This window comes from Rhipicephalus sanguineus, chromosome 3 (assembly GCF_013339695.2).
Source record: "Rhipicephalus sanguineus isolate Rsan-2018 chromosome 3, BIME_Rsan_1.4, whole genome shotgun sequence".
NCBI lineage: Eukaryota > Metazoa > Arthropoda > Arachnida > Ixodida > Ixodidae > Rhipicephalus > Rhipicephalus sanguineus.
The window spans coordinates 157,422,445-157,444,768 of record NC_051178.1 but is presented as its reverse complement, the minus strand read 5'-3'; the positions used below and the strand labels follow the sequence as shown (position 1 = coordinate 157,444,768).

Genomic DNA, 22,324 nt, shown 5'->3' with positions numbered 1-22,324 from the left:
CTCATACCCAACACAGGGGATTGGCCAACTAGTGGGTGTGTTTTTCCATTAGATTCTATATATAGATGAACACTACTAGGTTGCTATTGTTAAAATATATTAATTTGAATTGCAAATGATCAGTAACGAGATATTTGGAACCATTCGTTTTCTTTTGTATCTTATAATGTGCCGTTATTTGTACTTCTCTGCGAATTGCTCGCACCCGCTTTGGAGTTATCGATTGAGTGATTAAGATAATTATTTAATCGAATACGAGGTGAAATAGATGCGTACGTACACGCGCGCCGCTCGATCTCTGGGGCCATGGGCTGTCACACCGCCCATTCTCGCGGCTTTCTCGACACTGCACACGACTGTGAATTTCGCTGATTAGAACTAGCTTTGGTCTTTGTACGCAACAAGTGTCAAGGTCTATAGCTTTCTGTCCCATCGGGCGTATACGATAAATGCCTGCAGCAAAATGATAAGGCTCCGGTTATGATTGCCTGTCGGGTGGGAAGTGTCCTTGCTTCGCTCCATACTTGGCCATTGTGTTTATCTCGCGCAATGTCCCTGCGCCGCACGGTGAATCTTTTTTTTTTTTTTTCGAAACCTATACTTCCTTTTTTTACAGTGTAAGCAGTTATGAGCTCACGACAACAGCCGATTTTGGTTGCGATGTCGTCCGCCACCGCTGTTGTCCGTGGCAGCTATCGCTCTTAGTGGGGGGAAAACAAACTCCAGGGTACGAGCCGGAATCGAATCCAGGCATTCTGTGGCAGTGAAGTATTCTACCACAGAGCCACGCCAGAAGCGTAGAATCCCACCGGGCGCCTCACCACGCAGACTGCGTAACGTGGGAGTAAATTAAGGCTGTCCACCGATTACAATGGGTTCAGCCATAATTCATCATCATGATTGTCATCGTCATCATCCACTGCATAAACAATGTGTGTAGCCACGTAGGTGCTGATATTGCCTCACAGAAGCGTATCGTGTACTTCGCAACGTACGTTTAGGATCGCAAAGCACACCCGACAGCATGTCGATAAATGTGGGCAGATTAAACCACTACTCTTTGTGCTCTGTACTTCTATTAGACGCCTTAAGAGAGTTTACGACGGGCTCTTAGAGGGCCACTCGTCCAGCTTACGCTGCGTGTTCCGCACAGGCCTAACTTCTTTGTTTGTATGTTAATTTCTTGCGATAGCAATTACATGGACACTCGAGGTAGCATTTCTGCCGTCGCCGTGAGGTCCCGTATAAAGTCCAAATCTATAACATCGGCCTGCGCGTTGTATGTTAATTGTATGCACGAGCGCATCCGTCGGCCGCGGCTGAAGCGGAGGAAAACGCACCTGCCGTCATTCGCCGCACGAAAAGCTCATTAGGGAGAGGGGGGGGGGGGCGGGGGGCTCCTAAAGGGTTTCCTGAAGGGGCTTTGCATCGCTTCAGCAAGGAGCTGCGTACCTGTATCATCTGGGCGCTGTCGCGCGCGCCCTATCTTGACATATGGATTAGCAGACTGCTCGTATATCAGTATTTGCATGTGCCATGTTCTCATCGTTTAGTTAGCGTTGCAAGCGAAAGACTGTACGAAGGTCGCCTGGTCCGCTGTAGCGGCCGCGTTTTCTTACTCCAAGCGTTTTGTTGAGTTACGCCAGGGCGGAGGCTAAAGGTGTTAGCTGCTAGCCTTGCTTTGTAAAACATTTCAATTTGTTGCTATCGTATTCATTGCTTCGCCCTTGCGGCGAAACTCTGACCTTTTTTTTTTTTGCTTTTCGAGCTTCTGCCATTACTTTTGTGCATCTCTGAGAAGTAGGATAGCTTCATCGTGTACGTTCAGTATACTCAATGGAATTCATGTAATACTGGTTTACCGGATACTGGTCGCCACGTCTTCTGACCCTTCGTTTTACCAGAATGCCTTAAAGGTACATCCTTCTGTTCCATGTGAACGTTCTGTACAGAACGAAAGTAGTAAATCTAAAGAAAACATGTTCACAGCTGCACTGCTGCCGAAATCTTACACCAGCAACGAACTAACACGTAGTCCTGGTAACTGCAACAATAGCATTGTTTTTGTCTAGTTGGGCTATGCGTCACCAGGCGGTGCCACCAATCCGGCCACTGAAGTTTGCGTTTCAAGTAACCTAGTGATACGCAAGCTGGTATAGATGTCTGCGAGCAAACTAATGCTTTCCAATGTGGCACGTTGTGAGCACGCTGTACCTTGACTGACGCAGTGCGCTTTTCTTTTTTCTATCTATCTATCTATCTATCTATCTATCTATCTATCTATCTATCTATCTATCTATCTATCTATCTATCTATCTATCTATCTATCTATCTATCTATCTATCTATCTATCTATCTGTCTGTCTGTCTGTCTGTCTGTCTGTCTGTCTGTCTGTCTGTCTGTCTGTCTGTCTGTCTGTCTGTCTGTCTGTCTGTCTGTCTGTCTGTCTGTCTGTCTGTCTGTCTGTCTGTCTGTCTGTCTGTCTGTCTGTCTGTCTATCTATCTATCTATCTATCTATCTATCTATCTATCTATCTATCTATCTATCTATCTATCTATCTATCTATCTATCTATCTATCTATCTATCTATCTATCTATCTATTAATTTCGGGGCATCTTTTTGTATGTATACACACAAAGAGAAAACCAACAGTGGAACAAAAAATTGGAAGGAGCATCGTGGAGACATTTCGGCCGCTATTAAAGCGACCCTTTATTCCGCCGACGTCGGAAATAAGTAGGGCGGGCGACATTCCGATCTTGTCGCGTGTCCCTCGCCACCTTCTATTCATTCTATTCAGAAAGCGTGCACCATTTGTCACAGCCGAGACGCGTTGATGGCACTTCATCGTCCACGCCTTTCACAAACATGCAGTTCCGCACTATTTAAACTCGTACATATATGTGGTCGGTGTGGCGCGGTGTCGGAGGCCAGTATGGGCGCGGTCCTGTTCCGTATAGCGTATACATATATAAAACGCGAGGATACGCCCGGCGAAGGGCCATTGAGGAGAAAAACCGCGTGGCTTCGTAGCGTCCGAGGCCACGTGATGCTTCGGTATGCATCGCTAAATATTCGGGACAGAGATCTATTGAAAATAGTTATAGACTATATGCGAGGTCAGTAGGGGGTGGCGCTAGCGCTGCATGCCCGCCCATTAGCAATCAAACCGATTCAACCTTCCAATAATGTTGATGGAAGCAGTAACAACAGCAAATACAATAACAATAAAATCTCGGAGGGTCCCTTATGCATTCACTACTGACGACTCGAAGGCGAAAGCCATCTCTCTCAGTCGATGTATTGATCCTGCCTCACCACCCTCCGAAAGCTTTGTGTACCTGACGTAGTTTTGCACTGCCTCCAGGATCGGAGGCACCTCACGTGGCTTTTCACTGCCTCCGCGATCGGGCCACCTTTGACCGAACTACGGCGTCATGTGACGGGATTATGACGTCATCACGTGATGATGCATCTAATGCTTTCGCCTTAATAATAATAATAATTTATTATTAGTAGTAGTATTAGTAGTAGTAGTAGTAGTAGTAGTAGTAGTAGTAGTAGTAGTAGTAGTAGTAGTAGTAGTAGTAGTAGTAGTATGAAGGCAACGTCTTCTTTCAATCTGTGTTCTACACGCGTCATCCTAGAGGTAGTTATGGAGTCTCTCTCGTCTAACCGCACCCAGATGTCATTTCGGATGCACCTCCTGGGTGATACATGTAACATTTTCCCGGAATTCAGCGGACACTTGACCCTATAGTAGCACCAAATGTTTACAGAACGTTGCCGCCATATTGCGAAAGTCGCTTAAACGTAGTGTCAACATTGCGTGCTACTAAGGAATCTGCAGTAGTTTAGAAAGCAACGCGATACAATGCTCTTACGTCCGTATTGTAAGAATAAGTGTCTCTCTCTAAATTATTTTTTTTTTCTTCTTCTCTGGATGTAAAAACGTGGGAAGGTAGGTTATATGTCACGAGCGGGATAGTCCTAAGCGTGCATTCGTTACTTAAGTACAAAGAAAAATAAATTCAAAGGTCAATTCCGATAAAGCATATGGGGCAATAATAGCTCACAGTGGAATACATAACAAACACATTGAAAGGCGTGGCGCAAGGTTACGAACGAGAAGAAAAAAGATGCGGCAGAAAGAACGCCAAAACTATCCGGTTCTTGGCCAATCCCCCAGCGTAGATGTGTGCCAGAGTTTCAAGGATCTGCTCTACTCTACTCTACTGTACCAAGACTTCTACCTTGCGCCACGTCTTTCAAGTATAGCTATTCATCGATTAGCCCAACGTAGCGTGTTCTTAAACAAACACTTTGTCAATCCCAACGTTATTTTAAACTGTTGCATAACGACACTTTATCGGCGTATACACGGTCACCACACAGTGATGGTCTCGTGGCGACTTCGCAGGCTTACAACGCGTATATACGGGGTTGAGGCGGGAAGACGCACGCACAGCTGATCAAACGGCGTGCGTTCGCTCCGTGCCATCCATCAGGGTGGCTGCGTGCGCGGACAGCGACGCGCCCTTGGCTCCGTGTCCGGAAAGGCGTTGCCGTGGCCCAGGGCGGGGCCTGGCCCGCTCCTCGGCCCCAGAGGCCCCCGTCGGAGACGGGTCGCGGTCGCCGCCGACGGCCGCCGCGCCGTCGTCGTCGTCGGGAGAGCGAGCAGCAGCCGTGTGCGTGCGCTCGCCCCCTGCGCGCGTGTGGGGAGCGCGTGTCGGCCGGCGTCGTCGTGGCCGTGTCGCCGCTGTGTCCGGGCAGCGAGCGCGTGGCACGATGTTGATGCCCCTGAAGCGCGAGTCGCCGCCACCTCCGCTGCCGACGCTCAGCGAACGCCGCCGGTCCAGCGCGGCCGCGCGGCGCCGGGCGTCGTTCGTGGACGCGCCGCCGTCCGACCAGCCCGAGGACTTCGCGTCGCCCACCGGCGGACCGCAGGATTACCGCCCCGGTGGCGGCGGCGGCGGCAGCGCCAAGCGTGAGTTGCCTGCGCGATTGCGTCCTCTCTCTCTCTCGAGCACGCGGAGAGCGTGTGGCGTCTGTTGTTTTTCGGTGACAACCATGTATCTCCTACGCGCAAGCAGTGTGCGGAGGTGTATACTGTGACCGGGAAAACAAGAACGAACACAGGGCCCTTTTGGATGAGCTAGGTAGGGCACGCCTCTCCGAAATACACCTGAGTGACACAAAATACACCTGAGTGATGGTAACGTATGCGTTAGTAACTGACATCCTTTCATTTGCGTGGGTCTGGTTCAGTGAGGCGCGATCATCTCTGCCGGGAAATGCTGAAGGATATGATGTGACGTGACAATTCATTCACGCATCTTCCCTTGTTTTCTTTTCTGTTTTCCCGCCGTTTGGAGCAGCTCCGCAGTCTTTTGCTAGTTTAGTTCGGTTACACGAACTAAACACCAGCGCGCCCCGACCCGCGCGAGTCAAACACGCCTGTTGCGGGTTGACCGGAGTCGCTTCGACGTTCGCTCGGCCCGTGTTACGCTTTTTTCAGGGCCTGCCCTGATTTATGTAGCTGACTGGGCTAGCTTGTTATTCATACTGAAGATAAAAAGCTCAAAAAAGGAGTAACAAGAAAAGCAAACACTCAGGACACGCGCTGACTTCCAAGTAAATATTATTGACATGAAAACTTGCCCTCATCCCGACAAGTTGACCCGACACTACACGCTCTTGTCGGATTCGCGTAGACGTCATCTTTTGCCGCAGTGTGGTGGGATGCAGCCGCGGCTGACCGCGGTAGGGGTATGAGGAGCGTCTGCCGTCTATCGCCGCCGTTTGTTTTCTTTCTCCCGTAAGGAACAACGCTTCCGTTCCGCATTGATTGCGCGGGCCGCTTGTTGTTCCTCTCTCCATCACTGCTTGTCTTGGCTTGGCTCGACGTGGGATGCGGAAAACTGTCGATGCCGTTCGGTACCCGCCGTTGTTCTCTTGCCATCATGGGCTGCGGTGAAGGAAAGGAGGGTGTGGAAGGAGCCAGAGGAGGAGGGTGTGTGTACGTATATATACGTACGAGGAATAGTAGGCTTTCATCTTTCTCTCTTTCCCATTGTCTCGTGTGCCGCAGCAGCCTGCGCGAGATCGCGCCTCAAGCTGCCGCCATTGTCAATCAAAGTGCTCCCCTGCTCGTTAATTGACGCGTGGAGGGGGTCTGCGCATTGCGCCTGGAGCGGGTCTCCCCTTCTTCTTTCTATCGTTCGATCTTTCTTCATTGTTCTTTGTTTGATCTATTTATTATTATCTGTACATGCGCTACACTATCGAGCGGCTTGACCGATCCTTTTAGGAGACACCTGAGTCGTCTGTAGATAGGGCGTATACGAAGAAAACAGAAGAAAAAAAAATCTTAGCTGCAAATCGACTTGGGGGTGAAGACCTTCCGTGGAATGTATCTATACGGAAAAAGATTTCTTTTATACCATAGAAACTCCGTTAAGTTTGTTAAAAGTGTACGTACGTAAAGGCACTAAGCGTTTTACCGTAAATGAAAGGACTGTCGATTGAAACATCCGTTGAAGCTTTTATAAAATCTATGTAACATGCCTGTAAAGTATTTTGTGATGTGCCCCATCACTCTTTTATGTTTTTATTATCTCTCATTTTTTCCCCTTTCTTTCACCGTCCAACTCCAATTAAAGTTAAGTTGAAACTATACGCATCTTTATCTTTTGTAGACATACTCGTGTTCGTTGTACACGTTTGTTGACAAGACAGACAAGGAGATGGGGGAGACAAGGAGATGGGGGCTGGACGTGACGAGAAGGGATCGAAAGAGGAATTTCGCCGGTGCTGCAGTGTTGCTCCAGTGAGTCTTTATTAGAGCAGCAACATTTGATATAGCTTGACAAGTCCTCTTGTCGAAAGGTTGGCCGCTGGCGACATTTCCTTGTTGGACAACTTGTATCTTTGCCGCGTTTTTCAGCGGGGTCGTGTATAACCAAGAAAATGTATAGAGGAAAAGCGAGATGCCTTGTCCTTATAAGCTGATATCGTGTTATTGTTCTATAGCTTCCCCTAACTATGTCATTCTATACTATACTTTTATTACTACTCTGACAAATAGATATCTGAGTTACAGTTATGCAGCTAACGATAATAAGAAAACATATTCCTGCATATCCATAAATTATACCTGGCGCTGCAGGGTAGTGTTATTCCAGGCAGGACGAAAGAATTCGACAGGTCCCACGCATTGTGGTAATCAATGTCATATGAAGCAGTTATCGTCTGTGGAAGGGGTATGGTCTCATTACTAACGTGTCTACTGATTTCGGCTCTGTTTGTCGACATACCTGAATAGTGGCCAAGCAAACCAATGCCATAGTTAGGGCTAGTGTGCGTGACGTGTGTTGCGTGACGTTGCTGGCGGCGAACGAACGTGCACAGTACGTGACCGCGCAACGCGAACGTGACGTCAGGCCCGCTCGGACTTGTTTACTCAACTGGCTTGTAAAGCGGATCACTGCGTAGTACTGTAGTTACGCGCGCTTGCATCGCGCTGTGCGAATCAATTAGACGTACACGCACATTCAGTCAGAGGCACGTGAGTTCTGCGAACTGTTTTATAGCGCCGTGGCGTGTCTCGCGTGCTGTTGCTGCTGCAGCGGATGCTCACGCCACCCTTCGCAGCCGCGGATGGCCGCAGCCACATATCATTCGCGTAGGCTGTCTCCTCGCTGGCGAGCCCGGCACGATCCGGCACAATAGCAGGCAGGCATTCGTTCGAAGAAGCGACCGACATCATACGTTCGGTATGCCCCTCACCCTCAACACCCATATAACCTCCTCTCAAGCTCTTCTTCATACGCGTATGTAAACGTGCGCGCTTGCGGTCCGTTAGAGTGTGTACAGTTGCGTGCAGTATACTGCAGAGGCCCAGTTTTAGCTGTTCGGACGCTAGCCTACAGATGGTGGACTGCTGTATAGACAGTTTTTTTTATTATTATTAAGTACGTCTGTTTGGGTTGTTGGAACATTGGCTACCTATATATAGAAGAGCGAATTGACACGGAAGAATAAATGCACACAAAGCAGGCGCTTGTGTTTGTCTTCAGACATTGCTTTTGCGGATGCCCTGGTTAAGACACTTAACGCCACATTGTCTGCTTTGGACCCCTTTCGAAGCGCTAGATTAAGTTACAGGGCCGTGGAGGCTGAAGTCAAAGTTCACTGTGGACAAGAAGCGCGTTGTTCACATTTCTAATGCAGGCCTCACGCCAATGGTCTATATAGGACGGACGTGTATTGGGCATTGTGGTTTGGATGGGGTGCGTGTGCAGAACGTCTATGTGTAATCGCCTGTGTATTCAGTATCAACGTTATCCTAAGTTCGCCTCTTCATTTTTCTTCCATTTCACCTTCCCTGGACCTACACGAAGAGTAGCAGGCCAGATGCGCATTCATCCGGACGACCTCTCTCTGCTTTTATCTCATTAGAACGCGCTCTATCTATTTCTTGCTTTCACGAGCTTGCTTTAGCAGGGGCGTATTTTACTATTACGGAGCAGGAGAGAAAAGGTCGCTATTTTCTGCCTCCCGTCGTGGGGGCACGGCTCAGCGCCCTTCGGGGGAAAAGAAGGGGATTAATGATGAAAATTCAGTATAAGAGAAGAAGGGGTAGAAGCGCTGCATCTCGTCGCCCGGATTAACTGTTCCTTTTTTTTTCCCCCTTTTTTTTTAATGCTTACCCTCGTACCTCTCGGACTATTGCCTTAGCTGTTATATGCCACGTTGAGACCGCGGCTTCTTTCAGCTCTCGAGAGCGTGCAGGAAGTGTGCAAGCGTCGACGAATGCAGGTGTGGTGGTCATTCTCCGCGTCGCGGCTCGCGATTTCTATGGCCGACACCTGTACTCCCCTCCGCGGCGAACTACGAACGATGGTTTTCAGTGAGAGAACGTCACACGTGTGCCTCTGTCAACCGAACGAATGCAAATGCTCGTGTGGACGTTTAAACCGTCTGGGCTGGCGGATAAGCAGAGGGAGGAAAAAGAGAGGAATTAGCGAAATGCGGGAAGGTCAGCTAAGACTGAGCCCGGTTGGATGCGCCCTGCACTGGGGAAGGGGTGGAAAAGATTGAGAGGAGAAGATGAATTAAGCTTCCACGTTTGATGCTAGCGATGTCGTAATTAACAGTTCTGTCACAGGCGGTTGTTTGGTCCAATGCCTCCAGAAATCGCAGCGGGCCACGGCGGCCGCATTTCGATGAGGGACGAACTACAGATGTAAACACCCGTATACTTGGGTTTAGGTGCTCGCTAAAGAACCTCGGGTGGTCAAAATAATCCAGACTATATCCCACTATCGTGGGCCTCACTGTCGTGTCGTGGCTTCGGCGCGCAAAACTCCAGAATTTAAGTATAATGGCAGAGTGACGTCACTGCTGTAGCATACTTCCGGATCGCGACCCTGAGATAAAACGATATTGCACGGATGGCTCCGAACACATTGAGCCGAATTCTCGGAGAAGGGGCACCCCGCCTGTCGTATGAGGCATGTATGATGACGTGCCACTCCCCACGAGCAAGGCCAACGGATGGACGGTCAATGCTGCGTGTGTGTGGGCGAGAGGGGAGGGGGGGTCGTAGTACCACAGTGCGGGAACACAGGGGCCGCGCCCCGACGTTGCTGCGTGGCCGTCAACGTGTTACGGGAGCCTGCGCGCATGCACGCGATGAAGTCATTATCGTGTCGGTTCGCGCGAGACGGCCGATCATGTTCTGCCCTGGTGACGTGTGCGCGTCGTCCTCCTAACGCAATTGCCGCCGTGCCTATCAGAGGGAGGCGCTTTATCCCATGGGGTAGTGTTTGTGGTAACGTTACGTATATATATATATATATAGCTCGTGGTCCACTTGAGTTAAGAATAGACTGAAGCAAGGTCATTAAGGATAGTCCCGGATGGTGTACACACAATGTCCAGCTTAGTGGGAGGTCGGGATGGCAGAAGCAGCGCGGCCGCATTTTCTGAAGGTATCCGCCGACCTGCTCACTTGTTGGACTTATGTGACGGGCCAACATTAATTCATTCACTCATATTGATCTGCGACGCACGGTACTACGCACTTGGTATAGATCGACCGTACACGTGGCAGATACACAACGTACGCGCCTTTCTCCTGAAAGCGGTATCACGCACAGCACGAGCAGAGCTCCTGCTTGCACGTAGTCGTGTGTGTTGCCTGCGAAGTTCTGCGAAATAAAATAATTTACAGTTTTAAGAGGTAAGGATCGCAACGTTCCGATCGTTATATCAGCCGGGACTCTCAAGTACCGAATTTATCACCGTTGTTGTTTATGCCCCCTCCTTCTCTTTGTATAATTTCGAATCACGAGAGCAGAACGAAGTTGTTTGCCTTCTTTTAACTGCTGTATCGGTGGATGAAGTAAGCGACAGTGATAGGGGTCTTTTGCCATGTTCGCCGGTGTGCTCAAACGAACACAGACGGGCAGTCTTTCAGTGTAGTTAATGTATTGCTGAAATGTACTAACCGAAACAGCGATGCAGTATCCATTCCATCCAGCCATCCGCCCGTCCGTCCCTCCGCCAATCAATCAATCAATCAATCAATCAATCAATCAATCAATCAATCAATCAATCAATCAATCAATCAATCAACGAAATCATGGCAAGCGAAAGTACACACAGGCGCTTATCTGTACAAGATATTCTAAATCACGAAGCAGCAATTAGAGACCTACTCAGCCATAACACTCTACAATATATTTCAGCTGCAATATTTATGACTATTCAAATATATTAAAACTTCAGTTTGTTTGTTAGTTCATTTCATAAGTATGGACAGCTGGACAACGCACGGAAACCATGACCAAAAAAAAAAGGAAGATATGCGTAAAGCAATACGAACGTAATTGAATTACACACGTGTGCGTATACACAGATCGTATCTTCTCTCTTATAGACTGTATAACCGGTGTTCCTTTACAGACACCGCACTTCGTTAGAGATGCTGAAGTTTTTAGCCACCACTGTCGGCGGCGCATCATGATCGTCTCGCAGACAGAGATGGGGGGGGGGCTCTCGTATACATAACGCCCCCCTTCGCTGCGCGAGGTATATATCTCTGTATACCTACGTGTTCGCACGTAGAGGCGATGGCCACGTACTCATCTCGTTGTCACCAATTCGTCGTTGCTTCGATCGTGATTGGGCGATTTCAAGAAGCGCGCGTGCGTGACCGCGGGCTTTTGCCGTCGCGGAGAGGAACACACAGCTGTTCCATGCCGCGTCGTCGCGAATGCGGCGATGTGCAGCCGAGCCTCGTGTTTGCTCGCCGGGGCCTTCCCTCTCGTGCTGTATTTTACGGCCGACGTGTCGAGATATCGCGCGGGCATTTCGGAATGCGCGCCAGGATGTCCTGCCTATGGGACGCTGTTATCCATGTTGACATATTCCGCCACGTCATCGTAGATCTATCTCTGCGACAGCGTTCGATAAATGCGCTGTGAACGCTGTTTGAGCGCGCGCATCACTTGTTCTTTCTTTCCTTTTCATTTTTTTCCCCCTATTTACTGTACACAAGTGTATAGGGTAGCAAACTGGGTGCTAGTCGTTTTAACCTCTCTGCATTTTGCTTCCCCCTGACCGAGTTCACCGCGTGGCCACTTCCGAATAGCGGACGAGGCGGCTGCAGACTCTTTGATTGGCTCAGGACGCCAACATGACGAGATGTAGCATGGTCCAGAACAGCATTCCAGTCTGCGCAGCTCGATTAAGAGTAGTATATGTTGTCGCTGGTTACTCTGTGGCCAGCCTGCTGGCGAGAAACTCGCAGTGAGAAATGTACTTGCATAAAACGCGTGATCCAACATGAGACGGCGCGCTCTAAAGCATGTTAAGTCAATCACGACGACAACACTTCTGTCATGCGACCTCATTTTGACCCATTCGTTAGGTGTTTCGATACTGCTCGCATTTATTTTGAATATTACGTTAGCAACTCGTCGTTTGTTGTGAGGAAATCGTTGCATACGTTCACTGTCGTAGGTCGTCATTATGCCTTTAAGTATCGTCTTCACCACCACCACCACTAACAACAACAACAACAACAACAACAACAACAGCAACAACAACATACATCATCATCATACTTATTTTCACTGCATGACGAAAGCCTGGCCCAATTATGTCCGATTAATACTCTGTACAGCGGGTCGCTTTAAAGTGGGAGTGTGCGAATATTCGAGTTTCGAATTGGAATCGAATAATTCGATTCGACTTTCGAATAGCTGTTCGATGTTTCGAATTATTCGACAGGACGAATATCTAAGCGCGACAAAGGCCAATGGTGCAACTTGGTTAGGTTGGGTTGGCTAAAACTAATGCTAGCGTGGTTACAGTAGGCCTTTCGTTAAAACTTTCACCGTTATCCAGGTTCAAAAGCGAGTGCATGCTTATTTTAAATGAGACTATGTCATTTCCGCACATAAAAAAATCATAATAAAACTGTCAAGTCCTTCTTTCATTTCCGCACATAAAAAAATCATAATAAAACTGTCAAGTCCTTCCCAACTTCGCTTCCGAAGCGACGGCACGGACTTCTGCGTAGTTCGGTCGCATATACCGCAAGCGCTGTAAAACGTCCCGACTTTGGCCCGCGAAACCCTTGATGATTGGCTTCACATGCGAAAATTTGTTCACGCTGTGCAGTCGCCACTGCCGCACCGCACCACTCGTTCAGAAACTCCCATCGTTCCGGCGTGTGTTTTCAACTGGAGGAAAACACCATAACGTCACGGCGAGCTGAGCGCCTGAAGCCAGGTCATGTGGAACAGCTCGTGTGTGTTTCTGCATGACAATTTGCAGTCTTTCGTTAGCAGTCACTCACTGGTTTATGTGCTCGAGGACATGAGCAGATTTATTTCTTTGTTCTTTCTTTCAATTTTCAATATTTTTTTTTTGTGTGTTCGATATTCGATATTTCTGGCCACTATTCGGCACTATTCGATTCGAATTCGATTCGAGATGAAATTTCACTATTCGCACACCCCTACTTTGAAGCTGTTGGTGGTAGCGTGAGTGCCTTTCAGCTTCTTTTTATATGTGCATATACGTGACACTGAAAAAGCGCTTCACCATTATTCCATTTGTCATTGATTATACGTTTCTGTACTACGTTCCTCAAATTTTTATTTTCTGTGTTAGTGTCGGTATGTTTACGTTTTAATTACTGCTCCATCATTGTTGCCAAAGCCTTAGTCAAGCTGCATAAACAAGCTGCTTTTTTTTTTCCTGGCATTCATTTCCATATCGCGCTTCCGTCTGAATAATGTGATGAAGAATAGGTGCGTGGCGCGGCTAAGCCAACAAGCGCAACGCTGACGATTGGCGCGTAGGCGGTAACGGTATCGATATTACAAAGTGGCAGCGTTATGCTAATGTATTCCCTCTGTAATAACAAGTCATACGCAGATACACATTCGCGAGGAGCCATGCGCCTGCGGCCACACAAATCGAACTCCGAATTACAAAAAAAAAAATCACATTGTTCAAATATGAGATTCGAATTACCTGCAACAACCGCCATGGCATGGCATCCATCTTGTTTTATTATCGCTTCCATCGTACGCTGACAACTGACCTATCTTTCTCTTCGTCCTCTGCACATAAGTTTCGATCGTGTCAAATAATAATAATAAGAAGAATTTCTCGTATCTTTTTTGTTCGACGCGTTCAGAAGCAGCAGGTGCACTCAGCAGCAGGTTTCGTTTATGCCACAGGCCTCCACGCCTCGAGTAAGAAGAAAGCGGCGAAAAAAAAAAAATGGAAACGCGAGCGTTCTGTTTTCGTAGCCTTATGTAAATGCGTGACTGCCGTGAAATCTCGCACGCAATGCGAAGCTTTGTTTCTTTTCTTTATTTTAACTTTTTTCTTTCTTTTCCGCGCTCTCACTCGGTACGTTTGCTTTTCGTATGTACTGCCGGGGGATCTATAATTTTACTTATCTTTAGCGTGTGATATATTCGGGTGACCAAGTTTTTCATGTTTTCTGCCAAAGCGCGTAGAGCATATACAGGGTGTTTCAAGAAATGTGTCCAACTTTCTCAAAAAATCAGGAAAATGCGATATTTGATTGCTGCCTTCAGAATTGGTTTTTCTGTAGTGGCATGGATTTTAAGATGGCTAAAGAAATTATTTGGGACTGTAATTAAAATGTTAAATTAATTAACTTTTTAATTAGTGGAGTTAGGTGGTTGTGTCAAATGGGAGAATTGAAGTTCTTCATGCCAGAAACCCATCCCAACATTGAGATTTCGAAAAAGCGGCCTCTAGTAATAATTACGAAGTAATGAAATTCAACCAAATTCGATGGCTTTCGCTGTTGAAAGCCGTTGCATTTCGTTGAATTTCATTACGCCACAACAATTACTAGAGGACGCTTTTTCGAAATCTCAAAGCGCGGATGGGTTCCTCGCATGAAGAACTTCAATTCTCCCATTTGACACAATCACCTAACTCCACTAATTAAAATGTTAATTAATGTAACTTTCTTAATTACTGTCCTAAATGATGTCCTTAACTACCTTAAGATTCCTGCCGCTACAGAAAAAGCAATTCTGAAAGCCCCGAGCAAATATCGCATTTTCCTGATTTTTTTAGAAGGTTGGACACCATTTCTTGAAACACCCAGTATAACCACGTAACCAGGCTGTCTTTTGTATATTTAACATTCCCTTTTCACTTCATTTTCTGTTCCTAAGTGCTTGCAAGCGCTCACTTTAAAAGAAGGTGAAGTGTTCTGCTAGTATACGTGACCAATGCTTGACCGTTTCATAACTTACTTGATTTGCCGATAAGGTTTTATATTCTAGTTCGTTGTACTTCGTGGACCCTACAATTCATTTCGACCAGCCTGATAGGTTGGTCGTAGTGAATACATGAACAAAATAAAAATTTTCATTATGTCCGTTTCAGCCGCCGCGGTGGTCTAGTGGTTATGGTGCTCGACTGCTGACCCGAAGGTCTCGGGATCGAATCTCGACCGCGGCGGCTGCATTTCGATGGAGGCGAAATGCTAGAGGCCCGTGTGCTTATAGACATAGGTTCACGTTAAAGAAACTCACGCTGTCTAAATTTCGGGAGCCCTCCACTACGGCGTCGTTCATAATCATGTGGTGGTTTTGAGACGTGAAAGCCCAACGATTAGCAATAATATTAATTATTATTTCCGCGAGAGACGTAGTCATTGACGTATACAGGTGTACACGCGTGTACGCGGCAGGGGCGGCGCCGCGAGGCGGCTTATAAGCGCCGAAATGCGGGAAATATCGCGCGGGTAACCGTTGCGAAAACGTTCTCACCCTCCAAGTGATGTGTACAAAACTCTCGCTTTGCGGTCTCTGGCAGGGCATCAATCTTCTGTCTCCGGCGCGCGGGGGACCGATTGATTTCCGGTTCCTGCGTTGCACCAGCTCAAACGCCTCCTCCTCGCCTTCTCCTTTTCGTCGTCGTCTTCTTCCTCGCGTATACCCGCCATCAGACGTGCGCGGTTGACACATCCAGCCGAGAAGTGCGGATGAGTGTTTCCGCGGAAACGAAACTCGATAGCGCGAGGCGACTTTTCGGCGAAACGACCGTGGTCATTGAATCGGCTTTTTATTTTATTTTATTTATTTATTTATTTATTGTTTGCAACGGATATATATACGGCTCCCTTGTGTTGTGATGCTATCGATCTGCCATTTCGAGGATACTCCGGGCTCCTCTCTTTGCACACCTGATATCCACAAGGCTGCTTTCGCTAGGCGCGTGTGCCGTTGGCAAGGTGATATATCGTATTGCGACCGAAGAGAGCCTCGGGTAACGTCTTGCGACCGAGTGGAACCGCTCAAAAACAGTTGCCATTGGGCTCAATGCTAAGGGGTGTGCTGTGCAAACAGAGCACACCGAACGCGGCAAGAAAGACGTACGCGCGCGCGTGCGTGCGTGCGTGCGTGCGTGCGTGCGTGCGTGCGTGCGTGCGTGTGTGCGCGCGTGTGTGTGTGTGCGTGCGTGCGTGCGTGCGTGTGCGTGTGTGTGTGTGTGCGTGCGTGCGTGCGTGCGTGCGCGCGCTGGTATGACACGTTTCATGTGAAGAGTTTAAGCATGACAAACAACCACAGCTTACAACGCAGAACTGATATGAACTTAACATAAAGTGCTAACCAGTACGAGTTGTCCTTTTATGGCCGCTTGTTGTGTCAGGATGCAAAAGCCTACACAGAGCGGTGTCAGAAAAAAAAATACAATGTGGATTCGAATGATTGCATTACACTGATATAAAATGCTCACTTCAGCGGTACCACCTGCATGTCTAGACAAACAAAGTTTTTGCCCGTCGGTGGCTTGCGAGTCGCGACTGCACATCACGGTGTTGTCTTCGGCTTTCCAAAATGCCCAAAGTAGGTTGCAGAGTATGCGTCAGTCCCACTTTTCAAGAAAAGCATGAAGCCTTCCGCGACGTTATTATCTCTTGTACTGGTTCTATCTGTGCGAAAATTACATCTCATAAACAGTAGAGGAGAATTTGCACACCGCAGCCAGGTCTTCATTGATGCCTGTTTAAGAAGGTTCGGTGTGATGTAACATAGGTTTGGCAACAGTATTTTGCTGCGTTTGTTGTATTTATTTTACTTTGGATTCATCTTGTACTTATCGCGCTATTCTGAGCGTCACTGTTCTTTTAATTAGGCCTGTAAATTGCATAATGAAACTCAAACAAAGGTTGAAGATAGCACTTGCCAGAAGTCCGGGTCTGTAACGCCGTCGTGCATGCATACTCGACTCGTCACCAGAGGGTCGGCTTTCTTGCACAGCTTACGTTTGCGACGGCAAAGTACCCTTCGGCGGAGCATGCCAGAAAACGGAGGGGCCGCTTGCATCGCACAATATTCACTGCCTGGTTTCGTGGTGGAACTCAAGACTGAAAGAATGATTTCGACACTGTCATAATAGGTCCTCTAACGGGCTTCCACCAATTCAAGTAGTGCACAAAGGCATATTCACCTGCGGAAGCACCACAGTCGGCGAGTCACTCGTCGTCTCCACCTACTTACTAGCTGTGCACGTTTGGAATGTCGCGACGAAAGAAAAGGATGTTTCGAATGAAACAGCGGATAACGTCACGCTGCACTAGAGCATGCCAAGCTTCGGAAGACCGACGAATGTGGCGGCACATCTGCGCATGTCTGAAACCTATAACGACGAGAGCGTAACGCGGAATTCGTATCACAAGTCGTATAAGCATGTCCCACGCACTTTCTCTAAGAAGACGATCTGTGAGAAGTCGAATTCACTTATGCACCACTGACGCGACTTGTCGTCGCTGAGGCTGCAGCCAAGTTACCGGACGCACCACACGGTTTGTTGCCTGCGAAGCCGCCTTCGAATCCACGAATCCAGTCGCCTGCCGACTCGCTCTGCACGCTTTCAGAACACCCTCAGCATGGAAGACACTGAACCCTTCTGCGAAACCGTTCGCAAAGTTATCGCTGCAGCGTACGGCCGCACCACCACGGCAAAGACCTGTGGCACGCTTGACGTGAACTGAGGACGCAGTTGTGGTGTCTAGTCAATCCTCGTTTTGTGTCTTTTCACGCCTCGTGAAGTCCGAGTACGACAAGCTTCGCGATGGGATCGTCTCCAGCGACGGCAGCCTGTCCGAAGTGCCGTTGGACGCCGACCGGCGGCGATCTTCGACGACTTCCAGGATCAAGAGCAACGTCACGCGTTTCTTCCGCGGGCCCAGAGGTAACAGCAGAAGCACCAGCACAACGCACACACGACGCGCGCCGGCACTCGTGTAGACTGCGCGAATCTGTACGTAGACGTCACTTCGGCAAAGCATCGCTCACATTTGTTGTGAGTGAGACGTCACAGCATGAAAACGCACCAATAGCGAGTGTGTACCACGGAGGTTTGCTCCGTCGACACCGTAGTAAACGGTTCTCTAATTGTGTGTAGTTAAAAATGGTAGTGACTGCGTACGGTTGGGGACACGTAAGTGGCTTAATTTGACATCGCGAACATCAGCGCTTCGCACGGAGCTTAGCACTTGAACGTCTAACTTTGCGTGCAGTGATGCAGCGAACGTCTCCACTGCCGCAAGTAGAGGCGACGAGATTGTATTAAATACAACTCTTTGGCGCCCATTTCGGGTACAACAACCGTCATAAGAAATAAGAGAGGTGGCGAAACATTTCCGCGTGAGAACGTTCCAGGCGCAGCTCTGACGTCTTTGGTGGGTCAGCAAAACCAGCTGGATTCCTTTAATTGGCGCTTATTAGCGCTGGCCGATGATGTGTCGGGCACACCCTGCTGGCTTCCATATAGGGTTCTGTTAGAAGGGTTAAGGTGGTGCTCGGTGTCCTCCAGCCACTTAAAAATGGGGGCACACTTGGCGCGTTTAGTCGGCTGTGCGTGACTCTCCAAAACGAGCCACGATATCGAAGGCCGTGCTCGATCCTTGCGTTGTAGTGGATCCATCTTCCACAGTGTCAGCATTTATGGCGTGCTGTGTATGCCTAGAAAAAGAAAAACTAAACGGAAAGATAGGTTCGAGCAAGGCTGCATGGCGTACGCACTTCGTGTGTTTTTATCGCATTATACAACCGAACTAAGTGCCTAATAAGGAAGGGCGCAGTCGCGCAATTGGAGAGCGTCTGCAGGCGGTGCTGGACTTGCAGTCTCTCTTAGTTTTCTTTTTTCTCCCAAAATAAACTGAAGAGTTCATGCACGACGTATAGAATGAAAGGCTATCACATACTGCAGCTCTTTATTGACAGTTAGCCGTTCATTCTCATACCAGACGGCATGTGCATTACAGCGCGCATATACTTGGATGAAGAGCTCATCTATTTGTATTTCTCGAGCGAAATTACGTATTTTTCATACTTTCGGTCGGTAAAACACAAGTGTACGATATATATGTAGCTATTTCGCGGATGCGTGTCCGATAGTCAATTCGAGCCACTAAACCATCTACGTTTGGTTATCTACAAATAGTTTCCAACAAACGACAGAATTGCCGAGTGTTTATAGTTGTGTGTGACTGGCTCCGCGCGGAGCTCGCTAGAGGTAACAAACAAGTGAGAAGGAATAGGGTTTGGACGTGTTGGTTGGTCATCGCTAAGAATACATAGCGCAGAAAGGAACGCAAGACAGGCGCTCGTCCCGTCGTCATCTTGCCCTGTGTTCGTCTCTGCCCCATGTATTCTGCTTGTCGAGGTAACAAACAACGCGCTTATGTACGCGCGTGCATGGTTGTTCACGGTTACGGCCGCCATTCGCGTGCCCAACCGTGACTCGACGCCCGGGCGATTGAAGGAAAAACAACGCCGCCCACGGACAACGATCACCAACACTGCCACTACCATATCATGGGGTGAAGGGGGGTGGTCTGGCGGTATATTGCTGTTTTCGATCCCGTTGCCACGGCGAGAGAAAAGCCCTAAGCCGACGTCAGTATGCAAGCAAGCGCGCCCGTTCCCGCCAACGGTTTCACGACCTTCGTGTTTGCCGTCAGCTGTGTGTGTGTATGCACGCGCGGCGCCCGCTGCCCTCTCCTCATCTTCCTCAACCGCTGCTCACGTTGGCGCCTCTTCTTCTCGAAGCCAGAAGAAGAAGAAGGGGAAGGAGGGAGGGGAGCCGTCCGAGCTCTCTGATGGCGTCCGAGCACGACAGGGACGTCGCTTCCTGACCCAGATTTGGGCGCCGCACGCGACCCCATAGCGTCGTCGTCGCGTTGTCGCCGCCGGCGAGATGTGGAGAGGAGGGAAGAGACTTGGGCCTCGTAGAGGGCGTGAATAAAAGAGCAGGTGTAGATGTACGCTGAGAGGAAGAAAAGAAAAAAAAAATGGCACGCACAGCTTTTACTCGGCGGCCTTGGACCGCACCTGCCAGCCAGCGTGGTCTCTCCCGCTGAAGCTTGCTTCCGGACCGTGTGGGGCACACTTTTCCCTTTCAACCCTTCCTTGCTTCGCAAGTGCGCGAACTCGACTAATGCACACCCGCCGCCCACTTCGCCCACCTCTTCTCTCCCCAATTCCTTTCAACGCAAAAAAGCCAACGGTGGTGATGGTGCCGCCGATCGGATGAGGGGCGTTCCACGCGCGCTGTAGGCCTAGCACTAACCGAGAAGCCTCCTTTTTTTTTTTCTTCTTCTTCCCTATTCTTTCCCCCCACTTCCCTTCGTTCTTCCACTGGCCTCGATTTGAATGGGCAGTGCGCGGTCCCCGCGGATCGGCTTAGGGCACGCGTGATGGTGGCTGGGTCGAAGGCTCGCACGCGCCCTTGATTGCAATTTCCACGCGTTTATGTATTTTTTTTTTGTTCCCTAACTTTTCAATCACCGCCTTTCGTGCATAGGCCGCTTACACACACTATGTAAGAACAGTGCGATTTGCTGAGCCGCGTTCCGCGCTTCATTTCAGTATGGGGATCCAACTACTCACTTTTCGCTGCATGGCATGTTTGAGATGTATATTGCTGTTGCACAATAAAAATTTTGCAATTCTAATCTTTCACACACTTACCTGTGTGCATAGACAGTGCACATGCCTGTATCTTTTAGATTCATTCTTAGTGCTTGTGAAAATATAGTGTCATGTTCGACACAGTATGTTTTTCGATGTACATTTGAGTTCACTTTTATGATCTTGAGCCACTGTTGAAACCACTGCAGAGTTGATTATAGTCTTCAGTACCATTCCAGAAAGTTTTGTTGCAGTCACATTCCTTTCATAAACAAACAATTAAGGGAATCAGTGCCACAGATTGACTGCTCATATTCAGCACCACTTGTTCGTGTGATCACTGTTAGTCACTGCAGCCCTGCCACAGTGAAGTAACCTTGCATATGTAAAATATAAGGACATTATGCTGCTGATAAGATAGACTGAATTTGTTGAGAATCACTGCAAAGCTTTTCTTGTTGATCTTTTTTTTTAATTAAAGATCCATTGAGACACCTACCTTGCATCTAACATTGCAGTGGTGCATCCTACTATGACATTGAAGTTCAGCACAGTGTCGCCTTTTACTGCTCTTCGGATTTTGTAACACTGAAAAATCGGGCGTAAAATGTTAGTCATACTCTCTATCTTCACTGGAGGATATGCTCAAAAACAGTGTATCCTTACGATAGCACATGAAGCACTAAGAGAAGTGTGGCATCTTTAGTTAATTGTGTTGCTTCAAAGCATAACACTACTGCCATTAATTTGCCCATAACCTTCTTTGCCATTTTAAGGTAAATATGTATTTCTAGATTGCCAGTACAGAAATTATCATCTCTTTATTGCATATTTTTGAATCACTTCAGCTCATTTGTTGCCTGTCCCTCTAGAGAATAACAGAGTGCCTTTCGCAGAGTTGCTGTAATAATGAATGCCTGTTGCTGTTAAAGCAGTGACACATCACTCTTAGCATTGCATTCTAATAGAATCCCTCCATTTCTAAGCTTCATTATTTTCTGTCACATTTTATCTTTCTCTGTCGAGGCTCAAAGGCTTGTAGATGTCTGAATTTTCATGATTTTCATTTGTGATAGCGCAGTGTTCTCTGTCCAGGCACTTTGAAAGAGACGAAGGTGCACCTCTTCTACCGTGATTTCTGTTTTAGGCTCTCTGGCCTAGTTTGGATGTGTGTACTAGAACTACGGAGCATACAATTAACCTTGCTTGCATGCATATTTTTCAGAGACGGAGAGGCGCATTCGGGCTAATAGTCCCGAATACAACAGCCAGTTTAATTATGCTGTGAGTACCATACCCTCTTTGTCACATCTAGCAGCAGAATGCTGCGTTTATGGGTGTTTTGGACACTCAAAAATCAATGTATGGACACAGGCCTAAGTTCATGAGAAGCATATATAATCAATGTTTATCAGCGTAGTCAATGTAACATGCTTGGGAATTCGTCTACATTTGTTTTTTACCATGTTGGTTATGTGCACTTATGTAAGCGATAGGTGTAGTCTATCAAAGCATTGGTGCCATTTTACAGCAGAGCTGTTATGTTCAAGGTTTGCCGTGTGTCGCAGATAGAAAATTATCATCATCATGAACCGGCACGCGCTCTCTTCATTCTTTGCCTCATCGCCTTCCTCTTTTTCCTCTTCTACTTTGCTCCCAGAACACATGCGCCGATTTATCCGGCTAGGGATGCAATAACTCTGATGGGCGAGAGGACAAGTACAGAGGTAGAGAAAGAAAGATAAGAGAAAGAGAGAAATCCTTGGCGAGGCGGGACTCGAAACCATGTCCCCACAATCTCAAAGCGAGCGCCGTAACCACTCGGC

The 22,324-nt window shown here is 48.1% G+C and overlaps 1 protein-coding gene across 5 annotated transcripts in view; it reads left to right on the top strand.

The window, feature by feature from the left end:
* The window catches only part of LOC119387573 (phospholipid-transporting ATPase ID), a 148,863-nt gene that overhangs the window by 88,894 nt on the left and 37,645 nt on the right, over window positions 1-22,324 (top strand). For all 5 annotated transcript variants that reach the window (XR_007415432.1, XM_049413548.1, XM_049413550.1 and 2 more), the window contains exon 3: window positions 21,724-21,782. Coding sequence is in view for 4 of the 5 variants with exons in the window: in XM_049413548.1 (XP_049269505.1) it covers window positions 21,724-21,782 (59 nt within the window). In the remaining variant the exon portion in view is untranslated. The remainder of the gene's footprint in view (window positions 1-21,723; window positions 21,783-22,324) is intronic.